This window comes from Octodon degus, unplaced genomic scaffold, assembly GCF_000260255.1.
Source record: "Octodon degus isolate 3935 unplaced genomic scaffold, OctDeg1.0 scaffold00113, whole genome shotgun sequence".
Lineage (NCBI taxonomy): Eukaryota > Metazoa > Chordata > Mammalia > Rodentia > Octodontidae > Octodon > Octodon degus.
The window spans coordinates 8,215,105-8,242,478 of record NW_004524689.1 but is presented as its reverse complement, the minus strand read 5'-3'; the positions used below and the strand labels follow the sequence as shown (position 1 = coordinate 8,242,478).

General features: G+C 53.2%; 1 protein-coding gene across 6 annotated transcripts; it reads right to left on the bottom strand.

Annotated features, from left to right (window-relative positions):
• Positions 1-27,374, bottom strand: Mfn2 (mitofusin 2). Of its 6 annotated transcripts, XM_023699516.1 has the most exons (21): positions 27,277-27,348; positions 26,531-26,688; positions 25,930-26,071; positions 25,453-25,537; positions 20,083-20,261; positions 16,351-16,486; positions 12,123-12,285; positions 10,907-11,031; positions 9,659-9,767; positions 9,451-9,558; positions 8,541-8,694; positions 8,306-8,373; positions 8,050-8,171; positions 6,756-6,882; positions 6,365-6,469; positions 6,099-6,201; positions 5,453-5,673; positions 4,949-5,104; positions 3,403-3,599; positions 2,580-2,714; positions 1-1,336 (listed from the first exon to the last, which is right to left on the bottom strand). In XM_023699516.1, exons 5-21 carry the CDS (start codon positions 20,255-20,257, stop codon positions 1,267-1,269), a joined length of 2,274 nt encoding a protein of 757 aa, XP_023555284.1. In that variant the 5' UTR covers positions 20,258-20,261; positions 25,453-25,537; positions 25,930-26,071; positions 26,531-26,688; positions 27,277-27,348; the 3' UTR covers positions 1-1,266. The 6 variants fall into 6 exon arrangements, with proteins under 6 accessions (XP_023555284.1, XP_012372031.1, XP_012372032.1 ...); XM_012516577.2 differs by lacking the exon at positions 26,531-26,688 and having other exon boundaries at positions 27,277-27,374; XM_012516578.2 differs by lacking the exon at positions 26,531-26,688 and having other exon boundaries at positions 25,453-25,520; positions 27,277-27,374.

Sequence of the window (27,374 nt, the reverse complement as noted above, 5' to 3'; positions counted from 1 at the left end):
GAAAAGAATTCACTTTTATTCTTTTTTTCCAAAACACAGAAATTCACTGGGCTTGGGTGACACTGATTGTTCCTGACACACTGTGAGGTGGCCCCCATCTGTCCTACTGCTATGTGGCATCCCTGGCCCAGCCAACTGCTGTCCCAGGCCGGGGAGCCTGGAGGTCTGAGAGACAAGCGTGCACTGAACACAGCCTCGTGTGGCCACGCACCACCTCGCTTCCCCACACAGGTGCCAGCTGGATTAAAACCCGGCAGGACCAGCTCCCCTCTGCTGAGTCCTGCCCTGGGCCTTCCTGCCGGGACATAGTGGCTTCTTTCTAGAACATTCTGCCCAGGCCCTGCTTTTTTCTGGTTAGCACTACAGTGACGGGAACTTTCCCCACTGACCAGTACCAATCCCCAAAACAGGAAGCAGTTCTCATCCACATGAGGCCAGGTGTGATGGAGGCTCTGGGGTCAGGAGAGCAGGATGAAGGGGTCAGGCTTCCCACCATGACTGTGGCCACGGTGATCACTGGAAACAGTCTGGAGGCCTGGGGACCAAAGGTGGCTTGGGCAAGATGGGGACGTGATCAAGTCAGTGGGGCGGGGCTCTCAGGCCCGTGTGCCCCTTACCGGGCAAGGGAACGGGGGCCCTGTTCATGCCAACCACTCTCTCCAGCCATCCTGAGCAGGGCTAGCACCCCACCTTCCGCCATCCTTCTTCTACATCCTTTAACCACCTAGGCCAGACCAGCTCTCAACAGCCAACACAGGACTTCACGGCCACTTGAGGCCTGGGCTAGACTCGGCCTTTCTGGAATTCTCAGAAACTTCTGGGAAGGGAACCTGGCCCCTGCCAAAGTGGCCTTGCCACAGGTGTGCTGGGGTGCAAGAGGGACAGTGCACAGGGCCGGAGGAAGGTGGGGTGTCTGCCTGGTATCCCTGAAGGCTGCCACCAGTTGAGCTGTGAGGCGGACTCACAGGACTTCTCCAAGACAGACAGTCGACTTCCAATCACTGACCCCGAGAAAGGCCTGGCCGTGACTCCCAGTACCATGCCGTTGGGTCGGGTCATCCCCGTTCTCTAGGGGCCCAGCCAGGTCTCCCTGCAGGAGCAGGCGAGGGGAGGGGAAACTAGTGCTGAAGGGCTTGAACGGCACGAGACAGGAGGTGCTTTCATTCTTGAGGTGGTGGCCAGGGGCTGGAGCCAAGGTCCTGGGGGCCACACGTCACCGAAGGCAGGTAGTACTGCCCTCCTCCACACAAGCCTACCCGCGGTCCACTATCTGCTGGGCTGCAGGTACTGGTGCGTGAACATGTTGAGCTCGCTGTCCAGCCAACCAGCCTTATTCCTGCAAAGACAGGGTACTTCGTCCCATCGAGCACTGCCGCCGGGCAATGCAGGCGCCGCCTGCCACGCACCCCTCAAGGAAGGGCGACGGGTGCTGCACTTCACACTCCACTGGCCCTATTAACCTTGCTAGAGATGAGGAAAGGAAGACCGAGAGGAGACAACTGCCATGTTCACAGGGTGATGGAGGGAGAATCAGGGTATTGTATCTTGCGAACTTGCCCAGGCTGGCCTTGAACTTATCATTCTCCTGCCTCAGCCTCCTTTTACAGCTGGGATTAAAGGTGTGCACCTCAAGAATCAGGCTTTCCTGACCCTCAGACCCTGCGCTGGCTTCACCAGGGGCTGGGGCAAAGCCCTGACAGTGTGACATTTTCCTGCTCATCATCTTTCCCAGGTCAGTCCTGTCTCTGGCACAGCAGCAGTTGCAGCAGCACGTGCTGTGGGCCCTCACCTGGGAACTGGGGGAGGGGAAGGGGACCACTCGGAAGGGACTTCTCAGTGGCGGCCAGGGCTGAGCGCACTGTCCAGGACTGAGTAGGGAAGTCTATGTGTCTGGTGAGGGGACAAGAGGGAAAGCCTCAAGCCCGGCCTCTCGGCTCTGTGCCTGCAGGCCTCTGCTGCCAGGGCTGGGACAGGAAGTGCAGGCTTTCTGAGCGTGGACGTCGCACGGGCTAAGCAGGCCGAAGACTTGCAGAGCACCGTCGTGCTCACGGTGGCTGGCATTAGGTTGCCTTCCCTCTTCACAGGTGAAAATGAGACACAGGGAAGTCGCGCGAGTGCTGGGCCAGAACCCAGGACTCCCAACTCCCTGATGCTCCTCCAGCATCCAGGACACTGCTCATCGAAGCGCCTATCTTCCCCGAGACCCTGGAGAGGTCTCAGTCCTGTCCCTGTGGGTGGCAAGTCACCCTCTAGCACAGCTTTCCTGCTCGGGGAGGGAGCTGCTGGCTCAGCCTCCTGGGACAGCGCAGGCTGAGGGCTGAGCACACGTGAGCTGCTGCAGCTCAGAGAAGGCGCCTGCAGGCTGCAATCCCGTGCTGTCATGTGTGCTTCTAGGGGTCACCATGCCCCCAAATCAAGGGCAGTGCCACTGTGTCTCACTCAGCCTAAGATGCTGGCACCATCTGACAGCAGTGCCGGGTAAACATCTAACACAAGCGCTTCAAGTCCCCAACACCAGATCTGTGCCATGTGTGGGCCGGACTGCGGAGCCCACTGCCTCAGCTGCCCCCCAGCCTCACCTGAGCAGTTTTGCTTTGCTCTGAAGGGAATCAAGGATCTCAATTTTCTTATTCATGGTGGCAATTTCCTGCTCCAGGTTCTCCCGGGTGACGTCCACTTGCTGGCAGAGGTGAGCAAAGGTCCCAGACAGCTCCCTGCAGGGACAGAAGTGGGGCGGCAATGCACAGAGCTGTCTGACAGGATGTCACGGTGGCTGAATCCGCCAGAGCAGGGCTGGCCACACCCCTGCTGGCAGCTGTGCCAGCACCAGTCCTGGTTTGGTGGCATCCTTCACACCTGCTGCAGACTTGCTGGGCACCACCATGGCAAGAAAAGCAACCCAGCCCGGGTGCAAGGCCAGTATTCAGACCCTGGCACCACTGCTTGTTGCTGGAGTGGCAGGGGGATGAGACACCATTTTCTAAGGCTCAGTTTCCTCATTTTGAAAAAGGAAATGCTAATAAAATACCATCTATCTCGAAGGAGGAGGTGAGAAGTCAGGTATGGAATAGCTGGCGAAGCTCTGCCACACAGCAGCAGAGCAGCACTGGCAAGCCCATCCTTGGCAGGGGACGGCTGCGCTCCAGGCCTGTGAGGCGCAACAAACCTGGGAGGCTGCAACCCAGGACGCCAAAGGCCACACATGGCACATGCAACCTTCAGAGGCTTGTAGCAGCACATACGTCCCCGTCCCCCCAGCCTGGCCCCACCAAGCACACAAAGTGTCCTGGAGACCTTCTCCCTTTCCTGGCCACACTGCCGGCATTGCACAAAGGCCTGGGGTCCAGGATGCTGCAGGCCAGGATGGGAGGGAGGCACCCCCAGGACCCGTGGGCCACTTACTGCTGGACTTGGTGGCTGCAGTTGGAACCCGTGTAGCTGATGATGAGCTGCAGCTTCTCGCTGGCGTACTCCACAAACTGCCGCTTGAAGGCCCTCTCCTTGGCCTTGGTGGTCCAGGTCAGGCGCTCATAGACGTACAGGAGGCCATAGAGCCCGAAGGAGAGCGCGATGAGCCGCCAGCCCACCGCCTTCCATACCTGCAGAGGCGCACTGTCAGGGGAACAGTGCCTCTCTGGGTCCCCTGCCCCGACACTCCCAGGACGGCCAGGAACTCCACACAAGAAATCCGGGGTTCCACTAGGAGCCCCTTTCAGTGTTTCCTTTGACCACAGGACACAGTGTGGGGGCCAGACTAGGTAAACACATTTTTTGTATGGTACCAGGCATTGAACCCAGGGCCTTCCCACTAAGTTAAATTCCCAGCCTATTTTACATTTTGAGCCAGGGCCTCACTAAGTGGCCAACCTGCCCAGGATGGGCTTGGACTTGCACTGTTCCTGCTGAGCTCTGAGTGCTGGGATCACAGGCACCACACCATCGTGCCAGGTCAGCAGAACTCTTATTTTTTTAATTTATTTTTTATTTTTAATTTTTTATCTTTAGCATCTTCCGCAGCACTCATGCCAAGGCCTCCCGCATGCTAGGCAAGGGACCTACCACTGGGCGACATCCTCCCCCCCAATAGAACTTTCTGTTTTTTATGCAGGGTTACTAAGAATTGAACGCAAGACCTTGTGCTACCAGGCAGATGCTGTAGTCATGAGCTCTATCCCTAGCCCAAGCAGTTTTTTTTTTTTTTTCTTTTAATTTTTTATGTATTTGGTACAGGGTCTCACTACACAGTTCAGAGGCATAGTGATCTTCCTGTTTCAGCCTCCCCAGCACTGGGATTACAGGCATGCACCACCACACCTGCCTTGGTGACCAGCTCGGCGTGTGATACTGGAGATTGAACCTGGGTCCTTGCACTTGCCTAGGCAGGTGCTTAGACCGCTGAACTATCTCTGTGGCCTCAAAGCAGAACTTACTGCTGGCAGGTTGTGGAGCAACAGCTCCTGCTAACGACACAGACCTGCAGAGCTCTGCACGCCCTTCCTCATCTTTGGTCTCGGTGAAGGCAGGTTATAGCCAGAGAGCAGGGCTCAGAGCCTGAGAACAGGGCTCTCACACTGCCCGCCATGCTGCCTTGTGACCCTAAGCAGTTTCTTTACACAGGTTTCCTCATTTAGGCGAAGCCCAGGGCAGCCAGGTGTGGGGGTGACACCTACAATCCCAGCTACTCAGGAAGCTGAGGCAGAAAAACCATGTGCTCAAGGCCAGCCTGGGCAACTAGTTTGGTGAGACCCTGCTCAAAGTAAAACAGGACTGGGGAGATAGCCTGACTTAGCACGACTAAGGCCTGAGGTTCAATTCATAGTACCAGCACCCACAAAAAGTGGGGATGCAGACCACAAAGCACCTCCGGATGGAAAACACTCTGCCAGCCCAGGACTGAGCCCTCATACCCCTCCCACCCACTCCACCCCAACTAGCACTCATCACTGACCACGCCGCCAACCACCAGGATGCCCATGGAGGTCCTGGATGTCAAAGAGGCCAGGCCGGTAACCATGGAGACCATGAGCTCCTCCTGGGTGAGCGAGCCTTGTGGCAGCGGCGGCATGCTGGGGTTGGCAGGTGTCAGTGGGACAGGACGCTGCACCTGTGGAGAGAGGTGGTCACGGGGTGAGAAGGTGGTGTGTCTCTCAGTGAAGCAAATCCTCAGGGACCCCAAGCCTAGGGGATCTGCAACAGGGACCGAGAACATCTCTTCAATTTCCCAAAAGCAGAGGGAGAAAGCCAGCTTCGCGCGCAGCGCTTACTTCCCGAGGCACTAGCATGGCAGCTGGGAAAGGCCTGGCTGACCTTGGCATGATGCTGAGCGCGCTGTACCCTGTGGTGCACACGGCCTGGCTGCCTGCCTTCGGGGACCCACTTCAGAATGGCTCATGTGTCTGGTGGTGGGGTGCAGACTGAGCTCCCATGATGCCCTGGGGAGGAACTTGCTTGCCTGGTCATTGTAGCCCATCAGGGCCCGGCGGCTGTTCTTTGGGCCTAGAAACCTATTCACCAGCATGGTCCACCCAAGTGAGAAATGGAAGTCAATGTCCTCCTGAAAGTCGGCACAGAGCTTGTCACAGTTGAGGTCATAGCTGAGGGAGAAGCACTGGCGAGGGACCAGCACGTCCACCTGGTTCCGCACGGACACTGGGAGGAGGGGCTTCAGGCCATCTGTCAGGGACACGAAGAGTACACATACTTGGGCCTGGGCACTAAGCCTCGGGGCAAGGACCACACCAGCTGTGGCCAAGGAGACGAAAACTCTACCCAGACACCACCCCGGTGGGGCAGCCCTCCGTGAAGGGATACCAGGGGGGAGCCTGAGGGTCCAACCTGCTAACACCTAGGCCTCGTGTGGGTTACAGGCAGGCCAAATTCTCAGGCTGTGACAGTTCCCTGTGATAATCTGGGAAAGGATCCCCAAGTCTGCACATAGAACAGACTCACCCTCCCCCTACCCACCCTGAACCTGAGGTCCGGAAGTACATGGTCAGGGTGACAAGCTAGGGAAGTACCCATGTTTCTCTGGAGTGGCCTCTGGATCTGATCTCTGGGCAGCCCCAGAGCCCCAGGACCCAGGCCCCTGTGGCACTCACCGATCATGTCCTGCTGCATGGTCTGCAGGGAGCTGGTGATGGCTGTGGAGCAGCGGTCTGACATGTTTCGGCCCAGCCCTTCCTCTATATGGCGGTGCAGTTCCTGTAACCAGGAGGGAGGTAAGAGAAGCGGCGCTCTACCCCAGGCCCACCAGCTGACCAAGAAGGGCACATGTCTAGGCTCCCATGTGGCCCTGAACCACTCTTCAGTGGCATCTCCAGGGACAGCCAAAGAGCAAAGGGGGCCCTGCTGCTTCTGAACTCACATTCTTATAGACCTTAAGGACAACTGGAGAGGGGTGGAAATCCATCTGGTACTCGTCCACCAGCACTGAGAGGCGCCTGATCTCCTCGGCCATCGCGGTGGACACCTGCAGCCCAGGGAAGTTCACTGTAAGCATCAGGAAGCGTGTGGCCCACCCGGACAGGCTGTGTCCTGAGACAGCGGCCAACCTGAGGCCAGGCTGATGCGTGCAAGAGGGACCTGCCCAGCATCACACAGTGGAAGCCACGATGAAGCTCCATATTCTTGAATTAGGGCTACAACCTCTTCCTGGAAGTGAAGGCCCCCAGGGAGAGGATGTCTAATCTGTCCCTTTTCCAGCACCCTGGACTCCGAGGCCATAGCTCCCCAAATCCTTCTTCCCGGCTTCTCACCTGCCTCTCCACTTCCTCCGTAATCTGCTTAATGCGAAGTTTGTAGTCTTGAGCCAGGAGCTCCAGCTGTTTGTCAATGAACCGCAGCCGGTCTTGCCGCTCTTCACGCATCTCCTGGCAGTAAACCCTGAGAGCAGGGAGAGCTGGTCAGAGGAGCACAGTCCCTGCCGGCCCACGCACAGGAGGATAGGGGAATCCAGGGAGCTGTCTGGGCCACACCCGTGCTCCTGCCTGGGCAGGGATTCACATAGGAACCCACAACCACTCACTCCTCGATCTCCCACTTGACACTAGAGGGCAGGGTGCTTGGGGGACTTAGAAAAAATTCTGCCTATTGTTATGGGAGAAAGCAAGCCCAGCCACACCAGTGACCAGGGAAATGAAGTGAGAGAACACTACTACTTCTCCCAGAGGCCTGGGAAAAGGGCCAGGCGTGAAGCTGTGCTGTGCTGGGGAAACGGGGGTTCCTGCAGGCAGGGCTGGGGGCCAGGTGGGGCTCAGCTGCTGCAGCCAGCCACAACACAAAGCTGAGTAAAACTGAAAACCATCTACCCTAAGGCACAGCAGTCAAACCTCTAGGAATTAGTTCTAGAAAGACTCAGAGGTGCCTGAGGAGGACACAAGCAGGTGGCCACTGCTGGAAGGTAATAGCATAAGAGAAGCCAAAGCCGAAAATCAACTGGTAGGAAAATGGGCTGAGGTTACCACCCCAGGGCACACGCCCATGTCAGCAAGGGTGGGAGAATGAGGGTGAAGAGAGAGGGGCAGGGCACAGGACACACAGGATGACATCACACCAGACAACCCTGCGCACCAGAGGGCCATTGTACGGGTGCGAGGATTTCTGTAAAAAGTATGTCCTAGATGGTGACAGGCCTACACAAAGTCACGATCACAGTGGCTCTGAGGACTGACAGGGTTGAACAATCACAGGACACTCAATGCCTTCAGTTACTTTAACTTTACATTAAGCAAACGCTGCCAATTCTGGGTGGTGGGAAGCAAGGTGTTTGCATACTATTTTCTATACTTTTCTGAATTTTAAATTTCTCCAAAAGAGAAAAGCAAAAATAATAAAACAACTGAGCTCAAGCTCTGAGAATGGCTGGGTGGGCAGGGTGGCGTCCACACGACACAGGCAGGTGAGTGGGAGGCATAGGTGGCCCTGCTCCTGGCTGTCCATGTGGCTCTAAAGGGGCTGCTCTCGGGGCTCTGCCTGGGACACCCCAGCTGCCCAGGCAGAGCGGCATGGGCAGGTCCACGTGTCGCTCTTGGCCCTCCACTCCCCTCCTACCGCTGCTCCTGTGCTGCGATGTGCAGCGAGTCCATGATGAGGCGCACGGCCTCCGCGATCTGCTTGGCACGGACGGTGTGCTGCTCAAACTTGGTCTTCACTGCAGACTGGGAGATGCACTCCTGGAACACACAGAAGGGCTCAGGGAGGCGGGGACCCCTACAGCTGAGGGCCAGACTCTGGCACTCCCTGCTGGGGACACGACCAGTGAGCTCAGGAGGCACAGGATCAGCAACACCAGCACCAAAGGACTTACCTCAAATCTCCTCTCGAAATTCTGAAACTCAAACATCCTCACTTGAAAGCCCTCCGCAAGAGCGCCCCCTAGGAGAATTGCATGGTGGAATAAGCCCACAGACCAACAGGGAACCCCCGCAGGCACGCCTCTCACCCCTGGACCTTCTCACTGCCTCTCTCCAAAATTCCCACTAGGTGACACAGCACGTGACTTGATGCTTTGAACCCAGGAGGTCCTCTGTTCCCATGGTTACCTCCTTCTGGCATGCCCTGGGCTTTCTGGATCCTGGCGTTGAGCACCTCCTTGGCAGACACAAAGAAGATTCGGTCTCCAGCCTGGGCTCGGTCCACCACACCCAGCTCATCCACCAGGAAGCTGGTGCAGCGCTCCATGTGTTGCCGCCGCACCTGCAGCCCATGAGGATGAGAGTTTGGGACCAGAGTGGGGAGCGGCAGGGCTGTTCCTGGGAGCCCACAGTCCGTTTTTTGTTTTTTTTTTAAATGCATCAGAGGAGTGTGGGTCCATTTAGAAGTATAAGGTCACCTGCCACCTCTGGTTGCTGTCATGGGGGTTTGTGGGGATCAGCCAAAGGTGGGTCATGCATACAAAGTCAAGTGTTTTTAACAGATTTCATCCTCAGTGAATCCACTGTACCCATCCCTCCAGTGAGGACAGGATTACAAGAGATATTAAAGAATCTGCCAATAATATTCAATAACGGAACTTAGAAAAAATGGGGTATACAGATGAATGTCCATTTTGTATCTGTGTATTCAAAGTGGTTGGGATAGATATATAGTTACATTCTGTTAATGAATAGAATGATTTGTTCTAATGGTGTTTGTAAATAGGATCACAAGTCCGCATCTTGTACAGCAATTAACCACTAAGAAGAATATATGCAGTGTATTATTTGTTGAAAAATAAAATAAAAATAAAAAAAAAAATAAAAAAAAAAAAAGAATCTGCCAGTCCCACTGCAGAATCAGTCGGGTCTGACTCTGGCCTGCCGACTGCAGACTTGATAAAAGGAATCCAGTACTGCAATCTCTTACTCCCCTTTCTTTCATTCCTCAGGTATCAAGAGTTAAGAGCTGTCACTGAGAACCAATTATTCTGCACTGTTCTTCAAGCTTCTTTATCTGTCAAACGCAGGCACCCACCTCCTCCATGTACTCGGGCTCCGACGCGGATGCATCCCACCGGTTGTTCAGGATGAAGATGTTTGGGCGGGAGAGCCGCTCGCTCACCTTGTGGAAGAACTGCTTCTCCTAGGCAGGGGGACAAGGCCTCAGGTCAAGGGGCTGTGCCAGCCGGGTGTCCCCAGCAACCTACAAAGCCGGGTCCCATGAGAAGGCGGGGAGGAGGTACCGTCTGCATCAGGGTGGACTCCGAGTTGGCTACCAGCACAAAAACATCAGCGTCCAGGCAGAACTTATCAATCCAGCTGTCCAGCTCTGTGGTGACATCAATCCCAGGGCTAGAGGTGACAGGGGCAAACCAACACAATTGAGCAGAGAACACAAGCCCTGTCCTTCCAGCTGTGAACAGATGAGGGGCTTACGAGGCAGGCGAGCCAGGAGGGAGGAATTGGGGCCAGGCTCTCATGTGGGGAATTTTACCAGCTTTACATCTTTCTAGAACGCCTGGAAACCTGTGGGGTTTAGCATATGCACGTCCTACTTTTATAAAAATGTAACAACTGGTAGTTTTACTTTAGGAATACAGAGCCTGAATTTATTCATTTTTTTGAGACAGGGTCTGGCTATGAAGTTCAGGCTGGCCTGAAAGTTACAGTGATCCTCCTGCCTCAGCCTCCCAAGTGCTGGCAATACAGGCATGCACTACCAAGCCTAGCCGTAAAGTTTGAACTTGAGTCCAGGTAAACATGACAGTACTGTATTTCTTGAAGTAGGTATAACGTGTGCACAAAACAGGGCAAAGTGTCCCTTTAAGAGGAATAACATAGCCAGGCATGGTGGCACACGCTGCTCTGGAGGCTGAGGCAGGAGGACAGTTAAGCTTGAGGCCGGCCTGGGCAACTGAGCACACCTAGTCTCAAATTTTCTTTATTTTTGATACTGGAAACTGAATTCAGGAGCTTGCACTTGCCAGCAGGTGCTGTGCCCAAGTTACATCCCCAGTTCTCAAATTTTAAAAAGAAAGGTCTGGACTGTAGCTCGGTGGTAATACACTTGCTGAGCATGAGTGAGTTGCACGCCCAGTACTACCCTGTCCCCTACCTCAGTAACCCCACCACCTGGTGATCCCCAGCGCACATGCACACTAGGACGAGGGATGAGAGGCTCCCCAGCCCACCCTACTCCCTCTATCTCCCTGACAGCCCCACCCAGAAACATCTGCAGGGCACTGATGTGACGGCTTCCAGTAGGCTGACCTTGGTGGAGCTCCAAGAGGGCAAGGGCGTGGCCGCACCGTCTCAAAGGCTGCTTAGCTGGGCACGCTACCCAGCAGAGCACTCTCCTCCATGTGTACAAGGCCTGAGCTCCACCCCACCACAGACAGAGGCAAAAGGCAGAGCAAGGCAGGATGATCCAGAAACGGAGGGAACCCTGCGCCCCTAGCTCAGGCCTCCCTCCGCGCCCGCGCCCCGCCCACCTGTCCATCAGCACCAGGTCATCCTTCAGCAGCGGGCATTTGGAGTTGGGCCACATCACGCTCACCAGGCTGCCAGCATGCAGCTGCTCGTCCTGATGCAGCGCATGCGCCAGCTGGTTCACAGTCTGCCAGGAGGAGGGAGAGGAGGGTCAGGCCGCGGGGCGGCCAGCCAGCCAGACTGCCAGACCCGCCACGGCACAGCAGCTGGGCATGGCAGCCCAGTCGGCTACCCTTTTCTTTCATCACATATATAGAGGTAAGGGCTAGGAGCTGTCAGTGGGAACCGGCCTTCTAGCTGGGGGTGCTAGAGCATGCCTACAATCCTTGGAAGGTGCAGGCAGGACAATCACAAGTTCCAGACTAACCTGGGCTACTTAGTGACCAAGACCCTATCTCAAAAAATTTTGTTTTTAATTTTTTTCTGTATTTTTGGGGAAGGGTCTAAAGGGTGTTCAGGGTCTCACTACCAGATTGGACTAATAGTAATTCTCCTATTTACAGCCTCCCAAGAGCTAGGATTACAGGTGTATGCCACCACGCCCAGTCTCAATAGCAGCCTCAGCATGCCCTGGGGGCAGGGCACGACAGGCTGGGGATCAAACCCCTGGGCCCTGTGCCTGCCTGCAGGCACTTTAATCCACTGAGCTATTTGGCCAGCCCTCCAAAAAATTTTAAAAAAGAAGGGCTGGGAATATAGCTCAATGCAAAGGCCTTGGGTTCAATTCCCATCAGCGCAAAACAAAAAACAAAGCTTGCTTCATTTTCCCTTTCAGGCTCTTCCCCACACATCATCCTAAAGCTCATGTTCTGCTTAATTTTTAAGACAGGGTCTCATTATGTAGTCCAGGCTGGTCTTGAACTTATTATGGAGCCCAGAATGGCTTCAAACTTACAGTGATCCTCCTGCCTCAGCCTCCCAGGTGCTGAGATTAATTCCTTACAGACCTAGATAAGATAAGCACTTGGCCCCAGGCTGGAACACAGCCATCTCTCAGAAAACTGTCACTGGCCCACTCAGCCCTCATGAGGACCCTATAGCTTGACTTGGCTCACACTGACTCCCTGAATACTCGTCCTCAACAGAGCTGATCTAAAACAGGCTCTCACCTTCCAGCAAGGCGAGGCACTGCCCTTTCTGTTGACCTGGGGTCACCTTGTGATGTGTTCTCTGATGGGTCCAGACTCACCCTGCCAGTACCCTGTGGCCAGCACCCACCTTGACACTCCTCTTCTCCTCCGAGCCCTCGGTGAGCAGGAAGGCCTCGTGGCCATCGGTGCCCCCCACTCGCAGGAAGCAGTTGGTGGTGTGGCCAATCCCAGAGGGCAGAACCTTGTCCCATAGCATGGCATTGATCACCGTACTCTTGCCGTTGCTCGTCCTGGGAGGAAATAAGGCCATCAACAAAGCCACCAGCAGCCAGTCTGGGCTGTCACTGGCGGTCCTGAGTCAAGTTCTCTGCCCTGTCACTGGAGGCTAGACAGTGCCCAGTTCCCTGTTCGCTAAAATGGGCAGGCAAATGCCACCTGGCCTGAGCCTGTGCCATGCCGTGGTTCACTATGTCAGAGCCATCTGGGAGGGGCTTGTGCAGCAGGATACCAACCACAGACGTGTGACCTGTCCCCAGACACCATGCTGCCTCCCAGCATCAGAGGCACAGACATAGTCTGTACCCCTGTACCAAGCACAACCCACTCCCTGCTGTACAAGAGCTGAGGGCCACCCCAAGGCTGTCACAGCATCAGGACAGGACTTGAGGCACAGTGCCTATACCCACAGGCACTGTGGAAACTGCCATATGCCTGGCAGCCCACCTGGCTAGGGGCCTTTTTTCTGTGTTCAATTTTATTTTTAGGTATCTATGAAAGTTAATTGAGGGGGCAGGCCCCCATGGCTCAGTAGAATAAGTGCTTGCCTGGCAAGCACAAAGGCCTGAGTTCAATCCCTGGATCAGAAAAAAAAAAAAAAGAAAGCTAACTGAAATAGAAAACTCTAACAAGAAAACTGGGGAGGGGCCGGGAAGATGGCTCAGTGGAATAAGCGCTTCCCTGGCAAGAGCAAGAGCCTGAGTTCAGTCCCCAGTTCCGTCAAAAAAAAGAAAGAAAGAAAAAAAAAAAAAAGAAGAAAACAAAACTGGGGAAATGCTTCAGGACATTAGGGAAATGAAAAGCAAACTCAAAGTGGGAACCGAGGGCAACGGCCTGCACCCACGCTCCCTCAAGTCCAGAGGCTGAGGCAAGAGAATCCCATTTATGGTCGAGGTCTAGAAGTCCCTCCCAAGACTTTCAGCAGTCACAAGTGGGGCTTTTTCAGAGGTGGCTGGATCTAGAGTGTGCGACTGATTTGTGGCCCAAAGCTAGGATTAAGGGTGGGTGTACTAAATCAGTTCACAGATTGGTTTGGTACCACCTTAATCCCAGGAGCCTGGACACAATATAACGGACAGAAAGAGGCTTGCCTTGTCCTATGCTTGCTTTGCTAATTCTGCTGGCTATGGGCTGGGGATACAGCTCAGCAGCATAGTGCCTACCTGGCAAGTGCAAGATCCTGAGTTCAATTCCCAGTACCAAACCAAACCAAACCAAAAACCTGTTCTCCTCTGCAATGTCTGTCTTGGAGCCAGCCAATTACGGACTGCAAGTTCTATACAGTGTGAGTTAAACCGTTTCCCCTTTTTATTTTTAGTGTCAGGTATTTTATCTCAGCAATGAGAAAAGTAACTAAGACACATATGAACCCAGGAGTTGGAGACCAGGCTGGGCAACACAGCAAGACCCCACCTCAGAAACAAGCACACAAATAGCTCAGCAGATTGAAGTGCCTGTGAGTAGGTGCAGGGGTTGGGGGTTCAATCCCTGGGCCTGCCGTGCCGGCCCCACCCCCGGGGCGCACTGAGACTGAGACTGGGTGTGGTGACATGTATCTGTAATCCCAGCTCCTGGGAGGCTGTAAACAGGTAGATCACTATGAGTCTGATCTAGTAGTGAGTCCCTGAACACCCTGTAGACCCTTCCCTAAAAAAATACAGGGAAAAAAAAAAAGAAAAAAAGAAACAACACAAACTGCACAAAAACTCACAACAGAGTTTCACCCAGTAAGCTTGGCCACTATCAAAACCCAGAAAACAACCAGTGCTAGAAGACTGTGGAGAAACTGAAGGCCCTGTGTGGGGAGACACACAATGGGACACTGTGCAATGGTTCCCAAAAGGCTAAGCACAGAAGAATTGCTGATCCAGTGACTGCCACAGAGCGCTGAAGGTGACGAGCAGAACCGAGCTGTGCCCTGCATTCACAGCAGCAGTGCACTGCAGCAAAAAGAGGGGAGCAGTCCGGCACCCACAGGTGGGTGAGCAGACGGACACGGTACACCACAATGGAGCAGCACTCAGCCTTAAAAGGTGCATTTGGAACAGAAGCAAACCAGATGCCAGGCCTCGAGGTGAGTCATCAGCTGCGGCAGAAGAGATGGAGGAAGCGCAAGAGACTGTATCCCAGCCCTGTTTGCAAGGGCAAGTTGAAAAATAAGGAACAGATTCTCATCCTTTCTTCCAGAGAAATAAATTCCAGGACAAGACATTTAATGCAGGACTTGAGAACCTTGATGCCTCATTCCACAGCACATACTAAAATGGATTATAAAGATAAATTATTTGGGATTAATAAGGTCTGTGAAATGAAAAACTGCAACAAATGCATCTATGTTGAAGCTACGAAAAAACAAGATCTGTATATGTGGCTTTCAAATTCACTGCATGGACCTCCTGCCAAATTCCTTGTTCAAAATATTCACCCCCTAGCTGAACTAAAGATGACTGGAAACAAAGGTTTTCTACCACTTTTGTTTTGACCCTGCTTTTGAGGAACTGTCACATTATGCTTCATTACAAGAACTCAATTCAGATTTCAGCACCCCTCGGTATCATCCCCAAGGCAGGCATCTGTGGAACACTATTTCCTTTCACATTTTGGATAATAGGATATGGTTTGGGAACTTCTGGATCACAGTTCATAGATGAAGATGATCTTAGTTTGGTTTGGTACCAGGGATTGAACTTGAAGAAATGGGACCACATTTTTTCTTAAATCTGATTTTTTTTTTTTTTTTGCGGAACCAGGACTTGAACTCAGGCCCTTGCCCTTGCAAGGCAAGCGCTTATTCTACTGAGCTATCTCCCCGGCCCCTTTATTATTTTTTTCTTAGGTATTTAGTACAGGGTCTACAGGGTCTCACTACCTAGATTGGACTTGGTAATGATTCTCCTGTTTTCAGCTGCCCAAGCACTGCGATTACAGATGCACAACACCACACCCACCAGTCTCAATTGCCCACTCAGCGTGCCCCGGTGTGCATGTAATACCACTGGTCCCTGCACTCGCCTAAGCAGGTGCTTTAGTCCGCTGAGCTATCTAGCTGGCCCTATTATTATTTTTATTGATTTATTTGGTACAGGGTCTCGCTAGACAGTTCAAAATCACAGTGATCCTCCAGTCTCAGCCACATATAACAGGGGTCTAAGGGCCAGGGAGATAGCTCAGTGGCTGAAGCGCCTGCCTGGCAAGCGCAAAGACCAAGTTCAAGCCCTGGTACCGCATGCCGTAGCAAGACCCTGTATCAAAAATAACATTAACAGGGGCTGGAATAAGCACTTCCCTGGCAAGTAGAAGGGCCTGAGTTCAATCCCCGGTTCCACCAAAAAAAAAAAAAAAAAAAAAAACCATAACATAAAATAAAATATTTTAAAAAATAAAAAATAAAAATAAATAAATAAAAGGGGTCTGGAGGACAGGCAAGATAGCTCAGCGGACCAAGTGCCTGCTCAGGCAAGCGCAGGGACCAGTGGTACTGCAAGCACACTGGCTCTGCCCTCGGGCTGCTGAGCCACAACGGAGTCTGGGCATGGTGACGCACACCTATAATCCCAGCACTGGGAGGCTGAAAACAGGAGGATCACTATGAGCCCAAGCTGCGTAGTGAGACCCTGTACCAAATGTACCAAATACATATATTAAAAAGAAAGAACGAACAAACAAACGAACGAACGAACGAACGAAAGAAAGAAAGAAAGGTAGATAGATAGATGGATGCAGCTGGCAAGGGGTTGGGGTAACGGGGAATTGCTGCTGAATGGGGACATAATTCCAGTTATGCAAGATGAGAAGTTTTGAAGGTGGGTTGTACTCTAATGCGAATACACTCACTACTGAACCATGTGCTGTACTCTGTAACAGTTTATTCAGGGGCCTGGAGTGCAGCAAGCTGAGCCACACATGTTCAGCACCTGCAAGGCCCTGGGTTTCATTTCCAGCACCACCATCAATAAAAAGGTTAATTTTATGTTAAAAATATTTTTACAAATTAAACATAAAAATGAACTTGCAAGGCTCAGGCACCCCGCTGCCCAGCTGAGCCCGAAGGAAGACGCTCCGAGGGCTTCCAGACTCACCGGCCGAAAAAGGCCACCTTCATGTGCCGCCGGGCCAGCACCTCGCTGATGCCCCTCACTTTGGACAGGTAACCTTTGACATCCAGAACCTGCTCTTCCGTTGTGACAGGGTCCAGCTCTGCATTCCTGTAGGTGTCTGGAGACAGAGGACATAGGGTCACCACAGGGTTAGAGCTCTGCAACATGGCCGGGAGGAACCCAAGTGCTGGCCCCGCTCACTAGACCCTCCATGAGGCCACTTCTATGGCTCCATGATGTGGCAGCCAGGACATGACTGGCAGCAAGACCGCCTGGGGGCCTGAGCACAGCTGCCAGCTCTGGGTCCACAGGCGCATGAGCCTGCCCGTCAGGTGGAGGCAGCCGCACTCTACGTCACCTACGTGGGTCACGTGTAAGTTAAACCCCAAGAGCTAAGAACAGGGGCTGCTGGAAATATGTACATGTTAACTGCTTTCCCGCAGGTAGTTTGTCTCAACAAACCCTTATGGAGCCCTCACCAAGGTCAGGCACTGTGCCAGTCACTTCCCAGACATGCCTCGTCCAGCCTTGCCGTTTGCCCTGCGCAGGGTCCCAAGTGGCAGAGCCAAGATAGGAACCAGGCACCTGGCTCCAGAGTCCAGGCTTTCAAGCCCTCTGTGTCACATCACAAGGTCTTTACTGACTAGCCCTGCCGACCTCTCTCCACCTTACCATCTCCCCAAACTGGCCAGCCCCTCACCTCAGCCCCACCCCCCACTCTGCAGATTAGATGCACAGCCTGGAGCCATCTGGCTCATGCCACCAGGCCTTAGGTCACTTGGGAGCCTTCCTGACCACATCCCCAAGCTACAGGCCCCAGGCTGTGCACCCACCACACGCAGCACGGGCCTTGCCACAGCTGAAATGGCCAGCTCACCTGTCGGCACCATCTACCACTGAGACTGCCCTTCCTAATCCCACGGCCACAGGCAGGTCACTAATAAATCATACATATATATATAATTTGAAAAGTATACATGTTTTAAAACATATATATTTGATTTTTTGAGACAAGGTCTCCCTATGTAGTCCAGGCTGGCCTAGACTCACAGTGCTCCTCCTGCCTCCGCCTCCCAAGGGCTGAGATGACAAGCATGCACAACCATGCACCACTCCATCCAGCCCGGCACGAAGGACAGGTTTTGTGTGGCCTTTGGCACACTCCTCAGAGCATCAAGCCGACAGGTCCAGTCTGGCAAACACTTTCAGAGCACCCTGATCAGGACAAGTGGCATGTTGGAGACTGCCCAGTGCCAAAAGGGACATGACCAAGCCAACCTGCCCCCACCCAGCCCCATTGGTTCCAGCCCAGACCCCTGCACCTCCCTTCCTCCCAGTGACCAGAGGAAGCTGGCTGCAGGGCTGTGACCATCCAGAGAAGCCAGTGGCCAACAGGCTCCCGCTGCTCACGCTTCAGAGAAGGCCCGGGTGGGAAGTCGCCCTCCCCGACGCAGAGCGGCGCCAGCTGTAGCTCAGGGGCCGTCCGCTCTTCCCTTCCTGGGACCAGGAGGCCAGGGCCACACACTTTCAGAGCTCAAAGCACTCATCACACAAACACCTTCCTGAAGCACGCGCTGGCTCACAGCCCCATGCGAGTGACTCAGGGGTTACAGAGGCCACTCTGGGCTGTGGGAGGACGGCAGCCTTGTCAACACTGCAATCCCGAGTGCTGACTTACACGCAGCAGACACACGAGGTGCAGCAGTGTACAGCTTCTCTTACATGAAAAACCCAAGATGACGGGAACCCAGGAGACAGACTGTGGAGGTGGGGAGGGACGGAGGAGGTGGGAGGAAGGGAGGCACAGGGGAGGTAAGAGGGTCAGCTGTGAGGCGTGCAAATGTCCTTCTCCATGAGGAATGTAGTGACTATAGATTGCAAACATATGCTAATAAAACAGGGGGCCTGCCCCTTAGTTCAGTTCTTTAAGTGGCTGCTTCAACAAAGCTGTCAGGCTCAGGTTGCTGTGGTTCGAGCCCTACAACTGAAGCCAGCCAAACCTGCCCTGAAGGCATTCGAAAAAAAAAAAAAAAAAAAATCCACATGCTAATAAAACAAACAGGCAGGAAAGTGGACTTCTTTCATCTTTTTTTTTTTTTTTTTGGTGGAATTGGGGATTGAACTTGGGCCCTTGCGCTTCCAGGGAAGTGCTTATTCTACTGAGCCATCCCCCCAGCCCTTTTTTCATCTTCTAATCCTATACTTAAGACAGGGTCTCAGCTCTGCAGAGCTCACTTCTGTAGCCCCAGGCTGGTCTTGAACTCCCAGTGATCCCACCCTGTCTCAACCATCCTCCCAAGTGCTGGAATTATAGGCGTGCCACCACGCCCCGTTCCATAATTCTATACCATTAAAATCCAAATTTTTTTAATTTAATTGCTGGGGATCAGACTCTAGGCCTCTCCTCTCCAACAGAGATACATCTCTAACCCTATTCTTTAATTTAAAAAGTATTCTTTAATTTAAAAAGTATTTAGGGTAGGGCTGGCCAAATAGCTCAGCGGATTAAAGTGCCTGCAAGCAGGCACAGGAGCCAGGAGTTCGATCCCTGGGCCTGGCCTGCTGTGCACACTGAGACGGCAATGGAGACTGGGTGCGGTGGCACGTGCCTGTAATCCCAGCTCTTGGGAGGCTGTACACAGGTGGATCACTGAGTCCGATCTAATAGTGAGACCCTGAACACCCTGTAGATCCTTCCCTAAAAATACAAAAAAAAATATTTAGGGGATACTTTCTCTTGAATCAGGCACCACACAAAGGCTGGACAAAGACAGGTTTTTGGGGGATTTTTTTGTTTTTTTGTGGAACCAGGGATTGAACTCAGGCCCTTGCACTTGCCAGGAAGTGCTTATTCTACTGAGCCATCTCCCTGGCCCCAAGAACAGGTTAATGAAGTGGGACCCGGACCCCTCTTTCGGGGACTGGCTGTGAGCCCTGGTGGCCGCACGTAAGGCAATGCCACGCCCAGGGGCTCCAACAGACCGCAGCTTGGACAGAAGGTGGCCCACCTGAGCCAGGGCTGCCCCTGGCCTCCAATGAGGCCTCAGCACTTGGAAATGCTTGGTCTCACCTGAGCCCTCTTCCACACAAGAGAAAACTGAGAGCGGCTGACACCAGCCGCCAGGGCTTGTGGCCGGTCAACCACTCACAGCCACGGTGCCCTCCAGGGATAGAGCTGGAGATGGCCAGAGGAAGCTAGGGAGCCAGCCCTTCTCTGCTGAGAGGGTAGGGACTCCACATCAGCCTCAGATTAGTAAAGAGTAGAAAAGGCAAAGGTGAGAAGTATGCCTATTCATAGCCCTGTGGCCAATCTAAAAATATCACAAGGCAGGGCACCCTGGCCAGGATAACCAATGCCTGCAGAGTTTGGACGACGGCAGCCAGAACTGGGCCTGGTAGAGTGTGTGGGCCATGAGCTGAGAATGACACTACTAGGTCACTCACCAAGGGACAACTCCTAAACCTGAGTCTCTTATACATGGAGACAACATTCACCTTGCCCTCATGACAGGAAAACAAGTTCATGGAATTCAATCAATTCTGAAACACTTTCCTGGGTCTTCCTAGCTTCCTTCCACAGGAATTTAAAAGCAGAACACAACTGAGGGGAAGGCCCCGCAGGTGTGTGCGGCCCCCCAGAGCAAGGCTGCACCTCACCTCCCCGCTCCCAAGTCCTATTTCCAAGGATCTCAGCGGGTCAGAGGCCTGGCTCACCTTCGAGGAAGGCAGCGCTCTCCTGGATGTAGGCCCCCAGCTGCTCGAAGATGCCATTGATCTTCTTCTTCGCAGTGACGAAGTGCTTGAGAGGGGACGCATTCACCTCAGCCATGTGTCTCTTATCCTTCTTGACCGTGACGATGGGGTTGCATCGAGAGAAGAGCAGGGACATTGCGCTGCAAAAGGAGATGACATAGGTGCCCAGGACACCCACCTGCGGACACTGGGCTTGGGACATGGAAGGAGAACTGGGGCCGGCTCTGGGCTCCATTAACACGGGACCCGCTCAAAGGTGCCAAGGTGAGAGCCAGCGTGAAGAGTGTAGGCAGACTGCAGACACTCGGGCTACCACCCCTGCCACACCGCATGGGCACCAGATACCTGGAGCTTGCTGAACAGTGACGCCCTGAGAGAGACAGAGGAACCATGAAGTCGCCCAGAGGAGCTGTTCTCTGAGTCTAACAAGCAAGACAGAGGTCTGACCACTCCCTACACACAAATCCAAACACTGCATAGAGCGGCTCAAGGTCAGTGATGCCCCCCAGGGCTCCAATTCCTAATCCAGCTCAGGGGCAGAGGCAAAAAGAGATCTACTGCTAAAATTTACTTGAGGCTGGGTGTGGTAGTACACGTCTATTTACCGGCCTTCAGGAGGCAAGGCAGAAGATCGCTGAATTTGAGACCAACCTGGGAAACAAAATGAATTCAAAACTGCATAGTAAAAACTTGCCTCAAAAAGACAAAAGAGGGGCTGGGCAGATAGCTCAGTGGAATAAGTACTTGCCTGGCAAGTGCAAAGGACTGAGTTCAATCCCCAGTTCCACCAAAAATTTTTTTAAAAAAGAAAAAAGAAACTTACTTGCAAAAATATTTATCAGGCTCTCAGTATAGAAAACTTGGAAACTAAGGAAAGAACCCCTAACTGCCCTTCTCTACCAAGTGCTGCTAGTATGTTAACACTGTCTTTAGGGCCACCACAGCTCAGTGGATTAAAGCGCCTACTTAGGCAGACCCAGGGGCCAGGGGTTCAATCCCCGGCCTGCCATGAGGGCCACGCTCCTGGGGTGCACTGAGACAGCAACTGAGACTGGGTGTGGGGGTGCCCGAGCCAGCGCACGCCTGTAATGCCAGTGCTTGGGAGGCTGAAAAACAGGAGGACCACTACTAGTCTGATCTGGGTAGTAAGACCCTGTAGATCCTGTACTAAATACATTTAAAAAAAAAAAAGTCTTTTCTGCAGTGCTCTCCCCCACTTTCATCCATGTGCATCCCTACAGCCCCTCTGTCCTACACAGCAAACTTGACTCCAAAGTCCCTTCGTGAAAGGTCAAAAGGGGCAGACAATTTTAGGTGGTGGCTCCAGGGGTGGCTGGGAAACCCTGCCCCAAAATGCAGCCTGCCAGGCGCTCCTGAGTCCCCACCACGGAGGCAGCTCCTTCCCTAGAAGAGCCGTCAGGTCCAGGGCAGCAGAAGGGCAAAGGCCACTCCAAAGGCCAGAGGAGGATTTTTTGTGGCTAGCTCAGGCTGCTTAAAGGGCGGGTCTGGTGTGACATGTGGAGCTAGGGATCCAACCGCAGTCCCCTGCTCCAGACTGAGTTTGCTCAAGCAAGGGCTAAGCCGCAAGCCCCCTCCAAGGGCCAGAGGAAGCGCGTGCAGCAGAGTGCCTGGCTCTGTCACGCCCTGCCTGGGCAGTCCCTGCCCCACCAGTCCGAGTCTCAGCTGGGGAAGAGGTGTTGCTCAGGAGTGAGCACAGGAGAGATACTTGCAAATGGTGCCAGATGGTGCTGAGCAAGGTCCTGAGAAGCAGAGGCCACCCAGAGCAGGCGCGTGAAGGCTGAAGGTCGAAACTGGCTCCCGGAGTTGCCCACCGCAGGGGTAGGCAGAAAGACCCACGGATGGACAGGAACCCACACACAATGCTCACTCCTACTAATCCTTTTGCAATGTGACAGACTTGGGAGAGAGGAAGTGACTCCACTTGTTTCCACTTACCTCCTAGTACAACACACCTCTGAGAAGTTTTTCTTTTTTTTTTTTTTTTTGAGAAGTTTTTCTTAACTAAGAAAAACAACCAGGTCTTGAGAAAAAGCTCCTCCAAAGCAGAAAAGGAGAGTGCGGGGTACAGGCAGGCAGACATACAAGGGAGTGCTGTTTGGTGGTGTAGCTCAGGGCCACAGGGCTTGCCTAGCACAGCGCCTGGGTGTGATCTCAGTACTAATGGAGGGAAAGCCCACGTGAAAAAGGGTCTGGATGGCTGGCAAGATAGCTCAGTGGACTAAGCGCCTGTTTAGGCAAGCACAGGGACCAGGGTTAGATCCTGCGGCCCCACCCTCAGACCCACTGAGCCCGTGACAGAGTCTGGGCGTAGTGGTGCATGCCTGTAATCCCAGCACTGGGGAGGCTGAAAACAGGAGGATCACTACGAGTCCGAGCTGTGTAGTGAGACCCTGTACCAACTTAAAACTAAAAAAAGGGGGATTTTAAGGGGGTTTCTGGGATGGGGCATGGTGGAGGTCTGCACAGGACAGATTTTGGAATCAGCCATAGTCAGGTACAAATTGAGACTATAGCCAGGCATGATGGCATACGACTGGATTCCTAGCATTCAGGAGGCTAAGACAGGAGGATCTCCAAGAGTTCAAGGAACGCCTCAGCTACATAGTGAGTTTGAGGTCAGTCTAAAATACATAGCAAGACTCTGGGTCAAAAAAATAAATAGACTGGCTGGGGAGAGGGCTCAGTAGAATAAGCGCTTCCTTGGCAAGTGCAAGGGTCTGAGTTCAATCCCCGGTTCGGAAAAATAAATAAATAAATAAATAAATAAATAGACTGTACTCTTTCTGGGCTACATAAATTTAAGCAAGGTATTTCATCTTAGACCCTTGATTTCTTCATGTATACTGTAAATATAATACCATGAAACCCATGAGAAGGCTACGAATGGTTACAGGGCCAGCCAGATAGCTCAGCAGACTAAAGTGCCTGCTTAAGCAAAGCACAGTGGCCGGGTTGATCCCTGGCCTTCTGTGCCTGCCCCGCCCCCAGGGTGAGCTGAAATGGCAACTGAGACTAGGCGTGGTGGCATGTGCCTGTAATCCCAGCACTTGGGAGGCTGAAAACAGAAGAATCACTACAAGTCTGATCTACATAGTGAGAACCTGTAGACCTTGTCCTAAATATATTTAAAAAAAGATTACAGGGGCCAGGGAGATGGCTCAGTGGAATAAGCGCTTCCCTGGCAAGCACAGGGGCTTGAGTTCAATCCCCGGTTCCAAAAAAAAAAATTACAAAGCCTGCATGCTTAAGGTGCATGCATGCACGCGCGCGCGCGCACACACACACACACACACACACACACAGAATCAAAGGTAGCTTTACATGGTTTAAAGCAGTAACAATAAACCACCAGCAAGGTCACAAGATACTCCCCACAAGCCTCCAGCCTGCAGGGAAGATTGGCTGTGCCCAGCCCCAGAAGTGACGTGCTCCCAGAAGGCAAAATCCCTGACAGCCAGTGGGCTTTCAGAAGCAGGTGCTCTTTAAGTTCTGGTTACTGTGCAAGCCCGAAAGATACGTAGCTAAAGGCAGTACGCCCAAGACTTCAGGGAAGGTGTATCAGTAAGAGCTTTGTCACTCAAGGTTAAAGTGTGCGGAGAGTTCAGCCAGGAAGTGCCCTGCGCTCAACTGTTATAACGCCTGCACCTGCACGTCCCCAACACCTTGTCCAACCCACCAGCAGCTCCTCCAGGCTGTGTGACTTCTCTAGCTCTGCTGATTTCCAATCTGAGATTTCACACTTCATCCCACTTTCTCCTGGGAACACTCCTTCCTTACTGACTTACACTCTTACTGTTCTAGGCCCAACTCACACGTCACCCCCTCCACAGAGAATGCCCACCCTCCCCAGACTGTGTCCCCACCTAAGTTCTGAGCTCCTTGAGAGCCAGTCTTCAAGAACAGCGATCGCTTTCCATTGTCCCTTCCTCTCCACAGCTGTCAGAGTCATAGGCCGAGAGGGGAACAACCCCCAGGGACAATCCCCAGCCTTAAACCTTTCATCCCTGGACACACAAACCTCCTTTCTTCATAAAAAGCAATGTCTTGGGCTCTGTGTGTCCAGAGAGCTGAACAAACTTTTCAGATTCTGAAATGCAATCCCTCAGACAGCCAGCTAGACATACATCTGTGCACAAAGGACCAAAGCTGCAAACCACGTGCCCAAGAGCCAGGGCTGGGCCCCCACTATCTCAGGCCTTCGTCCGCTGGCCCTCTCGCTCTCCCAGAGCTGTGGGAAGCAGCTGGCTTCCTGGCCTTCCTCTGGAAAGCCCTGATAGACACGACTTCAACATGGGGCCCACCACAGGCGCACGAAGCCCATCCTCTAAGCAGAACTGAGCCGGAGGGTCCAGTTCCCTATCAGCTGCCCACTCAGAGCTTTTGAGACAGCTCAAAGCGCTCTTGATATTACAGTCTCAGATAGTTTACGACAGCATTTCCCAGTATGGTGCACAGACCTCTAGCTGCACCCAGTGTTCCATGGGAAAAGGGAGCCACGCTAGAATCAACTCGTAAAATACTGTGTGCTGCTATCCGTCGCCACCAGCACACCTGGACGGTAAAAGCTAGGGGAAGGTGAGTTTACTACACCTTAATCAATTTGATCAGCACTGCACACATTTACTCAATGAAGAAATTTCTGTGAAACAGGGTTTAAAATTGCAGTAAGAAGCTGAGGTATGGGGCTGGGAGATGGCTCAGTAGAATAAGCGTTTGCCTGGCAAGGACAAGGGCCTGAGTTCAATCCCTGGTTCCACCAAAAAAAAAAAAAAAAGAAGCTGGGGGTAGTGGTGGTGCACACCTATAATCCCAGCACTCAAGAGCCTGAGGCAGGAGCATCACCTCAAGTTCCAAGGGCAGCCTGGGCTACATAGTGACTTCAAGACCAGCCTGAACTACACAGGAAGACACTGCCTCAAAAAGCAAAACAAAACAAGACAAAATTCTGACAATCACACTCCTGAGAAAGGCTCTTTCATCCTGCTAGTCTTCCATTCTCACCCCTGAAAAGTATTAACAGATATTAACCCAAGAATGGAAACAGAACCAATTCAGAATGAAACTGCTATTAGCATGGCAGGGTAATCAGAAGCTTTGCTTTAGCCCAGGCCAACAGCGCCCAGCACACAGCGAACCCATGTCACAGCCAGCTATCTGTACCACTGAAGGCTCTACAAGGTTCGCCATCACTGACCTAGGCCATTAGTTGAGAAGTATTAGGTATTTAGGGTATAGGCACAGCAGTAGCAAATTCACTGCAAGGTGTGTGTGATCCCAAGCACAGTCCCTAAATCCACACCACCTCCTTACCCAGTTTTATGTACAGCAACTCCTAGCAGGGAAAATAAAATGCATCCACGGACCGTCTGTTGGCACAACTGGAACAGAGGAGAAGCTGAGAAATTGAAACAGAAGAGCATACAGGGTAAAGGGGCAGAGAAGACTCTGAGAAAGACTGTAATACTGAGCCACTCTGCTGGGCAAAGCTGGGGAAAAGAGCCGGCACAACACAGCAGAACCAGAAAGGGACATCCAGACTCATTCTTCGGGGAGCCCAGGAAACCCTGGCCACTTTAAACAGGCTCTCTCCACCACCTTGACAATTAATTCTTCACGGAAACAGAAAGGAGATTGAGAGGTTTTGCTCAACAGTTGCCAATGGATGAGCCCATCCAAGAAACTTGCCACCCGAAGGCCAGGGCCAGCAGAGTACAGTACAGTACACCACACCTCTTTCTTTCCACTCAACCCAGATCCAGGGTGCCAGAGGTCACTGCTATCACTTACTTTTTGGGTGGTAAGAGGCTTTCACAGGGTGGGCATCATGACCATCGCGGAGTCAAAAAATACAAAGAATTTGAGTTCTCCTCTGTGCCGTCTCACATACAGATTGGCTGTAGATGGTGTTGGCTCCACCTGCCCCGCCTCCCTGGGAAGGAAAAGGAAGATGTCAACAGACGGCATAAAAGAAGCAAAAACAACCGGTGTGCACAACACGTCCAATCAGGTTGTAAAGCCAAACAAACTCAGCCCTCAGGGAAGCTTACTCATCGAGGTCTGGGGTGCTGGGCTGGCATGTGAGGAAGTGCCCTGGGGAAGTCACAACACACTGTGGGGCCAGTCCTGGGTGTGCACAGACACGTGCTTAGCCATGTGCCAGTGAAGTGTGACAGAGGTTCCCCCAGAGGAGAACTGGGACAGGCACATCCAGAGCTGGGAGCGGAGGGAGCAAAACAGGTACTGGGGCTGAGGACTAACTGCCAACTGGAGAAGGGAGGAGTGGGATGAGGAGGGGAAATTAACTGATTAAAAGCAAATGTAGCCCAGCTGCTGTAAAGGGGCTCGATTCATTCTCAATTCTAAGGGGCCAAAGAGAAGCGTAGAATACCTGGAGGATTTACAGACTTCTAGTACAGTGGCAAAGCGGGGAACTGAGATACTGTATCAGTCCTCCGACTCCAAAACTCAGTGTTTTTCAACTACAGGAGGCTGCCTCACTGCCCCTCTTTGGAGACAGGAAGGAGGAAATCTGAGCCCTTTCTTTTTCTAGGAGGGAGACAGATGACTGAGAACTTACAAAAATGGATTTCAAAGCAGGAGGCCAAGCAACTTTGCCTTCCTGCATCCAACAGCTATATCTTCAGCATTTTCTCTATGTGTGCGTGCGCTAGAGTTAGACATAAGAACAGTCCATGCCCTCGAGTGCATTACAAGGCGATGAGCAATCACACAAGTCCATAGGACGAGGTACGAAGCGCCCCAAGTGGGGGAGCGCGGGGCGGGGCGCTCCAGCAGCGAACGGGCGCATCTCTGTGGTGCTGAGTAAATGCCGGCCGAGAGAAGGGACTGAGAGAAAACCACGCGCGGGGCAGAAGTGGAATGTGGCGGCGAAGGCTGTGAAGAAGGGCGACAGGAGCTCCACAGGACCCCACGCCCCAGCCCGGGGCCTGCGTCCCGCCCCCTCCTCTCAGGGCCATCTAGGGCCAGGCGTGGAGGCCAGAGCGTGAGGACGCTCCTCTGACCTGATCCTCAGCCCCGAGGGCCCCCCACACGCACCAGCCCAGACTGGGCTGCTCAAGGGTCTCCGGGCCGGGGCTGACAAGTCCCACTATCCCGGCGCGCTCGCCCTCTCACCTTCACCTTCCCGGCCTCGCGGCGGCCATCACACCCACGATGTCACCAGCGAGCGCCACCCCGAGGGGCGGTGGGAGGAGGGCGATACGATTACGTCA